Raw genomic sequence first — 10000 nt, 5'->3', positions numbered from 1 at the left:
GTTCCAGACTCATTAGACCTCCAGCCAAGGGCTAACACGAACAGCAAATAAACGAGCATCTAAAGTGTTTTGCTGGAACAACCTTCTTTCGCCTTCAGCACGGCTTCTGATACACGCAGCATGTATGTATGTGAGTGTTCAGAAGAAGAAGACGGCCAAAGAAATCACCTGCTGATACAGTAAAAACCAAACAACACTGTCAGGAAGGAGAGCACCAAATCCTGCTGACTGCACACACACACACACAAACAGACCCTCATACACACCCCCACACCCTATACACATAACCACCACCCACCTACCCCCTCCACCATTGTCTGTATAAAGCTCAGATTCATGCTGCGTTTGTCAGCACCGGCCGCGCCTTCACACCTTGGTTCAACTTCAGTCGATGATGATGATGGTGATGGTGATGATGATGATGATGATGGTGATGGTGATGATGATGGTGGTGGTGATGATGATGATGGTGGTGATAATGATGATGATGATGGTGGTGATAATGATGATGATGATGATGATGATGGTGATGATGATGATGATGATGGTGGTGATGATGATGATGGTGGTGATGATGATAATGATGGTGGTGATGACGATGATGGTGATGATGATGATGGTGGTGATGATGGTGATGGTCATGATAATGATGGTGGTGATGATGATAATGATGGTGGTGATGACGATGATGATGATGATGATGATTATGGTGATGGTGGTGATGATGATGGTGATGATGATGATAATGATGGTGGTGATGATGATTATGGTGATGGTGATGATGATGATGGTGGTGATGATGATACTGATAGTGGTGATGATGATGATGGTGATGATGATGATAATGATGGTGATGATGATGGTGTCTCTCTGTTTTCTCGTTTTTGGTCTCTCTCTCTCTCTCTCTCTCTCTCTCTCTCTCTCACACACACACAGAGCGGCAGAGACAAAGAAAGACGTCTGTCTGTATATTAAGCATCATCCAGTGAACCCAACAGGTCATGGGGCGGCGTCCAGTCTTTATCCTTGGGACTGACTATCAACAATATATATATATATAATTATCAGCACACACATATGGGATGGGTTGCATGAGCAACCTTAGCAGCCTAGAGTAAAGAAATAGTAGAGAGTGGTAACTCTCTCCACACACAAGGTACATAACTTCAAGCCATTGCTGCTTACGCTACCAATTCAGCTAGCACACAGGTAAATCAAGGTACATTGGAACAAACCCAGACACTTGGTAGCGTAAGCAGCACTGACTTGAAGTTATGTACCTTGTGTGTGGAGAGAGTTACCACTCTTTACTATTTGTTAATCATTTCATCTCCTGGCCTCATTGTTTATTAATTTCTAGAGTTAAGAATGTTCCTAACTCTGTAGTGATTTCCATATACTTAGGAACACTCCTAGCTGAAAGCAAACTTAGCCCTGGTCTGGTTTCTTGGGGGAATGCTCTTGCAGTCTTTTCTTTTCTTGCCATGAATGTATTGGATTTATTATTGTTTCAGTTGTTGCTTGCGTCTTTTTTGTTAGTGTAGTGTGTGTGTGTGTGTGTGTGTGTGTGTGCCATGAATTTATTGGATTTATTATTGTTTCAGTTGTTGCTGCTTGCGTCTTTTTTGTCAGTGTAGTGTGTGTGTGTGTGTGTGTGTGTGTGTGTGTGTGTGTGTGTGTGTGTGTGTGTGTGTGTGTGTGTGTGTGTGTGTGTGTGTGTGTGTGTGTGTGTGAGGGTGCGCGCGCGTGTTTGCTTCGTTGGTTATTTACGTGGGATGCCGAATTCTATTGCATTCTTTTGCAGTTAGTATTTAGTACATGGACAGTCCTCAGTGTTGTTTTGATAATCCTGTAGTGCTGTGGCGTGTTACCAAACTGGCGTGTTACCAAACTGTCAGTTTAACGAACTTAACGATCAGCAACACACGGTGACTGTTTTTGTTTTTCCTGGAACTTTTGCAGGGTGTGCCACGGTGACCTGCTTTTAGCGAAGGTGACAGCATCACACCGAGCACGTGATCAACAACAAATGTATGACCTCACAAATGTTGTGGAGAAGATGGGAACGACCTTCAAAACGACCTTCAAGCACATCAATGATCACCTGCTGTACGTAGTTTCTGACGTTTAAGGTCTTCAGTGTTTGTGTGTGTGTGTTTTTTTGTGTGTGTAGGAGGAAGTTTGTTCGGAAAAGCGCTGGATGTTGTGCTGTTTTGTATAGGAGGAACTTTGTTCTAAAAGGTGCTCAATATTTGTGTGCTTTTGTACAGGAACTTTTTTCACTGATTAATGAATGACATATACAATCAGCTATCTAGGATAAAATCACTGCAAATTGTTCAACTTTTGCTTGTTTTGTTGAATTCTTTATATGATTTTTTGCACATTCCTGAAGTTCCTGCAGTCAGCATCCGGGATTCTCGTGAAGCCACGCGTGTTTGTCAATGTGACACAACACACGCCAACATTCAGTTACTTCACCAGTTCGTTTTGGTACAACAACAACCTCCGAACAACTTAGTAGTGAGTGTGGTAAAACTTACCAGTGAGTGTGGTAAAACTTACCAGTGAGTGAGGCAAAACTTACCAGTGAGTGAGGTAAACGTACCGGTGAGTGAGGTAAAACTTACCGGTGAGTGAGGTAAAACTTACCGGTGAGTGAGGTAAAACTTACCAGTGAATGTGGAAAAACACACAGAAACATCCAAACAACTTGAGTGGTCAAACTTACCAGTGAGTGAGGTAAAACTTACCAGTGAGTGAGGTAAAACTTACCGGTGAGAGAAGTGGTAAAACACACGCCACTTCCTCCAAACAACTTTCCAGTGAGTGTGGTGAAACACACAACAACAACATCCAAACAATTTAACCAGTGACACACACACACACACACACACACACACACACACACACACACACACACACACACACACACACACACACACACACAGAATATATCACTGAACGTTAAAAAAACAACAACAAAACATCGCCCCTTTCACCCCCACACCCAAACATCCTTCCCCTACCCACTGCTCACCCCCTCCACCCTTCACAACCCCCCCACCCCCAACACAGCCCTCCCCCCCACCACCCCCACCCCCACCCACCACAACCCCCACCCACCCCCACACTTGTATCAACCATGACGTCACCCACACCTCCAGCACCGTGTCAACACGTCATCACCATGACGCCCACGCCCACGCCCTTTCTGCCCACGGTGACCCTGGACCTGGTGGACACAGCAGCAGCAGCAGCAGTAGTAGTAGTAGTAGTCACGTGAGGGTGACTCTGACGTCATCACCATCACCATCATGGCCGCCACCACCGCGGAGGACGACGGGATAGAAATCCTGTCCTGCCACATCGAAGAAGACCCCGAGGAGGTGGGGGAGGAGGACCTGTGCACGGAGACCACGTCCACAACCACCGCCACCAGCGCGCGCTTTTCCAACGGCAGGACGGTGTTGGTGGAGAGGGGCAGCAGGAGCAGCGGCGGGGAGGCTGCCGATGACGACCCAGTTTCCAAGCACCGGAAACGTGTTGCACGTGTCGTGGCCGTGGTGACGTTCGTTCTGCTGCTGTTCAGTGTTGTGCTCATCGGTGTCTCACTGACCATGTCCAAGAACATTGATGAGATGGGTGAGTAGTGCTGCTGCTGTTTCGGGATTGTCCCTGTGTGTGTGTGTGTGTGTGTGTGTGTGTGTGTGTGTGTGTGTGTGTGTGTGTGTGTGTGTGTGTGTGTGTGTCTTTTGTGTTTCTTCTTCTTCTTCTTTCTTCTTGTTCTTCTTCGTTCGTGGGCTGCAGCTCCCACGTTCACTCGTATGTACACGTGTGGGCTTTTACGTGTACGACCGTTTATTATTATTATTTAAAAAAAATCTTTTTATCCCCCACGATGTTGGCAGCCATACTCCGTTTTGGGGATGTGCATGTTGGGTATGTTCTTGTTTCCATAACCCACCAAACGCTGACATGGATTACAGGATCTTTAACGTGAGTATTTGATCTTATGCGTGCGTATACACACGAAGAGGGTTCAGGCACAAGCAGGTCTGCACATATGCTGACCTGTAAGATCGGAAAAATCGGAAAAATCTCCGCCCTTTACCCACCAGCAATGACAGAGACATTGCCGACACTCACTTAGAGCAGGCAGCTTAGGTTGGGTTGGTTTTTACAGACAAAATTTTCTCATCTCAAAAGCAGGTATTGTCAACTCCTAGAGAAAAACAGCTTGGGTTGGGTTGGTTTTTACAGACATCTCAAAAACAGGTAAAAGACATTGCCAACTCCTAGAGAGACAGCTTAGGTTGGGTTGGTTTTTACAGACATCTCAAAAACAGGTAAAAGACATTGTCAACACCTAGAGAGACAGCTTAGGTTGGGATGGTTTTTACAGACACCTCAAAAACAGGTAAAAGACATTGCCAACACCTAGAGAAAGACAGCTTGGGTTGGGTTGGTTTTTACAGACATCTCAAAAACAGGTAAAAGACATTGTCAACACCTAGAGAAAGACAACTTGGGTTGGGTTGGTTTTTACAGACATCTCAAAAACAGGTAAAAGACATTGTCAACACCTAGAGAAAGACAACTTGGGTTGGGTTGGTTTTTACAGACATCTCAAAAACAGGTAAAAGACATTGCCAACTCCTAGAGAGACAGCAGCAGCACGCCGAGGTTGATGGTGTGCTTGGTAAACATATTCATGACACAGCGGCAGATTTGAAACATCAGAGAGAAATTCAACCTCGGAAGATTTCTGAAAGGAAAAACAACAAACTGAAAACAAAACAACAACAAACCCATCAAAGAAACAGACATATATATATATATATTGGTTGGTTATTGTTGTTACTGCATTTTAATCAAAAACAAATCTTTCTTTGTTGTTGGGTTTGTCTTTGTCGATGTCTGTGTCAATGTCTGTGTCAATGTCTGTGTGAATGTCTGTGTCAATGTCTGTGTCAATGTCTGTGTCAATGTCTGTGTCTGATGTTTTCTCTGTTCATTGCCTCTCTGTCTGTCTCTCTGTGTATATCTCCAGCTTCCTGTTTATGTCTCTGTTTCTCTCTGTTTGTTTCTGTCTATCTGTCTGTCTGTCTGTCTGTCTGCCTATTTCACTTTCTGTCTGCCTGTCTCTGTTTCTGTTTGTTTGTCTGTCTCTGTTTCTGTCTGTCTGTCTGTCTCTGTTTCTGTCTGTTTGTGTCTGTCTTTCTGTCTGTCTGTCTCTGTTTGTGTCTGTTTCTGTCTGTCTGTCTGTCTGTCTGCCTATCCCTGTTTCTGTCTGTCTGTCTGTCTGCCTGCCTATCCCTGTTTCTGTCTGTCTGTCTGTCTGTCTGCCTATCCCTGTTTCTGTCTGTCTGTCTGCCTGCCTATCCCTGTTTCTGTCTGTCTGTCTGTCTGCCTATCTCTGTTTCTGTCTGTCTGTCTGCCTATCTCTGTTTCTGTCTGTCTGTCTGCCTGCCTATCTTTCTGTCTGTCTGTCTGCCTGCCTATCCCTGTTTCTGTCTGTTTCTGTCTGTCTGTCTGTCTGCCTATCCCTGTTTCTGTCTGTCTGTCTGCCTGCCTGTCTATCCCTGTTTCTGTCTGTCTGTCTGCCTGCCTATCCCTGTTTCTGTCTGTCTGTCTGCCTGCCTATCCCTGTTTCTGTCTGTCTGTCTGTCTGCCTGCCTATCCCTGTTTCTGTCTGTCTGTCTGTCTGCCTATCCCTGTTTCTGTCTGTTTCTGTTTCTGTCTGTTTGTCTCTGTTTTCTGTTTGTGTCAGCTTGTGCTTGCTTCTGTCTGTCTGTCTGCCTATCTCTGTTTCTGTCTGTCTGTCTGCCTATCTCTGTTTCTGTCCCTTTGTTTCTGTCTGTTTATTTGTTTGTTCGTCTGTCTCTGACTGTCTGTCTGTTTATGTCCGTCTGTCTGTCTGTCCGTCTCTGTTTCTTTGCATCTCTGCATCTTTTTTTTTTGCACTGGAGGCTTACGGGAAGTGATATGTTGCGTGATACCGACCCTCTGGGTGAAGAATTAGGCATCAAATGGAGTGACGGCCTAGAGGTAACCGTCCGCCTAGGAAGCGAGAGAATTTGAACGCGCTGGTTCGAATCACACCGGCAGTCGCCAGTATTTTCGCCCTCTCCACTAGACCTTGAGCGGTGGTCCTGGACGCTAGTCATTCGAACGAGACGATAAACCGAGGTCCCGTGTGCAGCATGCATTTAGCGCACGTAAAAGAACCCACGGCAAAAAGAGTTGTCCCTGGCAAAATTCTGTAGAAAAATCCACTTCGATGGGAAAACAAATAAAATTGCTCGCAGAAAAACAACAACAAAACAATGGGTGGCGCTGTCAATGTAGCGACGCGTTCTCCCTGGGAAGAGCATCCCGAATTTCACACAGAGAAATCTGTTGTGACAAAAAGAGTATAATACAAATACAAATACAAAGAAAACGGCCAAGCGAAATGACCCATAACATGAACCCGAACCGACACTTGTCTGAAGCCGCCATGTTCCTGGTGTGTGGTTTGCTGTGGCCAAAAATAGAACAAGATGGCCGGCACGTTTGATTAGCGACGGAATACACAGAAAAACTGTGAAAATAGCCATCAAAATTGAGTAAAACAGTCATCAAAATAGAGTAAAACAGCCATCAAAATAGAGTAAAACAGCCATCAAAATAGAGTACAATAGCCATCAAAATAGAGTGGAAAAGCACTGAAAATGGCTGACAACGTTTACTAATGGTGATATGATTTCATCGATGCAGGAAAATGACCGGTAAAATAGGACCCCCGGGTTCAGCACGCTGAAACAGGACTGTATCCTGTCGATTGCATGTTAATAAAACAAGAGAGACAGGCCTTCAAGACTCACTTGTGATACACTTTTTAAAAATCCAAGCTTTTTATGTATTGAGTATAATTTCAAAATGTAATGTTTAAGATGAGAAAGATCAGTTTAAAGCAAATTAAGTCCCCTAGCATTAATTACAGAGTAATTTCCCTTCTTTACTATCTGCACCAAAACGTTTGCAAAATAAATAAAACTTCCATGCTTAGCAAAAGAAGTTCCTGTTTGAACAAAAAATGATAATAATGACTGCTCTTGTTGTTGGGTCAGAATATCAGATCAAAGTGCCAAGTTTAGAGAATACAAAAAATATAAATATAACAGTAAATGCAGTTTGCATATAATTAAGCTTCATTTTTTTTGGTGCCCATCCCAGAGGTGCAATATTGTTTTAAACAAGATGACTAGAAAGAACTGAATTTTTCCTATTTTTATGCCTAATTTGGTGTCAACTGACAAAGTATTTGCAGAGAAAATGTCAATGTTAAAGTTTACCACGGACACACAGACACACAGACACACACAGACACACAGACACACACACACACACACACACACACAGACAACCGAACACCGGGTTAAAACATAGACTCACTTTGTTTACACAAGTGAGTCAATAATGGGCTTTTTTATTCGTGATATACAGTTCTCTTGAAATCATACATTTTATGTGGTTTATTTTCCCATTTTCTTTTCTTGACATATCTGTCTTTTTGGAGAATGTGGCAGAGTGGTTGAAGGCGTGACTGGGAATGGAACCCACACCCTCAAGGACACTGCAGTCTGTTGGCAGATGGACTAGACGCTCTCTTTGATTTTCCGGACAGAACTTGGGAGAAAGAGCTACACCAGGAATCGAATCCAGATCCTCACGGACACTACATATTAAATTGGTAGATTCTGTAACATTCCTACACACACACACACACACACACACACAATCACACACACACACTCTCTCCCTCTCTCTCACAAACAAACAAAAAAACCAAACAGACAGACAGACAAAGAAACAACAAATCAATAAACGCTCGTACACGGACAAACACTCCCAACACCCTCACATGCACACACACACACACGCGTGCACACACGCACACACACGCACACACGTGCACAAACACACACACACACACACGCACACACGTGCACAAACACACACACACACACGCACACACGTGCACACACACACACACACACACACACACACACACACACAGATCCCCCCTCCGCCCTCCCCCACACATTCAGAACCCCTTCCCCCTGCCCCCGTCCCAATCCATCTATCCCCCCCCCCACACCTCCACCCCCACACCACCACCTTCCCAACGGCCGCACAATAAGACCAAAGAAGCCTTTTTTTCAATAACTTGCTATTCAGCTTCAGATAGTTCCTTGTTATCGATTGGGCAACCCTCTGTGTCAAAAGGTTGATGTGACAGCACACGGTGCTTTGTGGCTGATCAACGATTCTTGTTGTTCAACCTTTCCCTGTTGAACGGGGAGGGAGAGAGGGGGGTGGGGGGAGACAGACAGAGACAGAGAGACAGAGAGACAGAAAGACAGACATAAAGACAGAGAGAGAGGGGGAGAGAGAGGGGGGGAGAGAGACAGACAGAGACAGACATAAAGACAGAGAACGAGAGAGAGAGAGAGAGAGAGAGGGAGAGAGAGAGAGTCAGAGGAAGGAGAGATAGGCAGAGAGGAGAAAGAAGGAGGGAGAGAAGGAGCAAAAGAGAGAGAAAAAAGGAGATAGAGAGAGACAGACAGACAGACAGATAGAGACAGAGAGAGGGAGGGAGAAAGGGACAGAGACAAAAGGAGAAAGAGAGAGAGAGAGAGAGAGAAAGAGAGAGAGAGAGAGACAGACAGACAGACAGACAAACAGATAGACAAAGATGATGTGCCAATCTGACATAAACATTAATAACAACGACTACACCAATAATTCTGATCTGGCAGAGAAATAACCCAGCAAGCCAAACCCACACAATACCACCCACTTCAACAACCACACAGGGAGAAAAAGGAAATTGGAAGAAATAAAGAGGATGACATGAAGTAAAGAAAGACATTCAAGGAGCATTATGATATTCAAATTCATCAACATAATGGCTGCCTGTCATCTGGTGAACAGACATTCCCTCGCTCGCCTCAGTTCGGGGTTCGTGACAGAATGCTAGGGTTTTCAATCGGCCTAGAGTGCTGTTGTATACGAGTGTTGTATTGAGTCATTTGCACAAGTCGCGTGATTTATTGCGTCATTTGCGCAAGACGCGTGGTTGGGCGTCATTTGCACAAGACGCGTGGTTTATTGCGTCATTTTCACAAGACGCGTGGTTTATTGCGTCATTTGCACAAGACGCGTGGTTTATTGCGTCATTTTCACAAGACGCGTGGTTTATTGCGTCATTTGCACAAGACGCGTGGTTTATTGCGTCATTTGCACAAGACGCGTGGTTTATTGCGTCATTTTCACAAGACGCGGGGTTTATTGCGTCATTTGCACAAGACACGTGGTTTATTGAGTCATTTGCACAAGATGCATGGTTTATTGCGTCATTTACACAAGACGTGTGCTCAAGTCGCGTGGTTTATGGCGGCACTTGCACAAGTCCATCTCTGTAGGCCACAAAGGACAGGATGACACATGTTCATCTCTGTAGGACACACACGACAGGATGACACATGTCCATCTCTGTAGGACACACACGACAGGATGACACATGTTCATCTCTGTAGGACACACAGGACAGGATGACACATGTCCATCTCTGTAGGACACACACGACAGGATGACACATGTCCATCTCTGTAGGACACACAGGACAGGATGACACATGTCCATCTCTGTAGGCCACAAAGGACAGGATGACACATGTCCATCTCTGTAGGCCACAAAGGACAGGATGACACATGTTCATCTCTGTAGGACACACACGACAGGATGACACATGTCCATCTCTGTAGGACACACAGGACAGGATGACACATGTCCATCTCTGTAGGCCACAAAGGACAGGATGACACATGTCCATCTCTGTAGGACACACAGGACATGATGACACAAGTCCATCTCTGTAGGGCACACAGGACATGATGACACATGTCCATCTCTGTAGGGCACACAGGACAGGATGACACATGTTCATCTC

At 45.0% G+C, this 10000-nt stretch overlaps 1 protein-coding gene across 1 annotated transcript in view; it reads left to right on the top strand.

Annotated features, from left to right (window-relative positions):
- LOC143276666 (uncharacterized) overlaps positions 1–10000 on the top strand; it is a 76844-nt gene that overhangs the window by 16441 nt on the left and 50403 nt on the right. Inside the window, exon 3 of the mRNA XM_076581290.1 lies at positions 1963–3645. Coding sequence (XP_076437405.1) covers positions 3318–3645 — 328 coding nt within the window. The 5' untranslated portion in view covers positions 1963–3317. The remainder of the gene's footprint in view (positions 1–1962; positions 3646–10000) is intronic.

The sequence above is a fragment of the Babylonia areolata genome, chromosome 32 (assembly GCF_041734735.1).
Source record: "Babylonia areolata isolate BAREFJ2019XMU chromosome 32, ASM4173473v1, whole genome shotgun sequence".
Taxonomy (NCBI): domain Eukaryota; kingdom Metazoa; phylum Mollusca; class Gastropoda; order Neogastropoda; family Buccinidae; genus Babylonia; species Babylonia areolata.
This window is presented reverse-complemented; position numbering and strand designations above follow the sequence as displayed.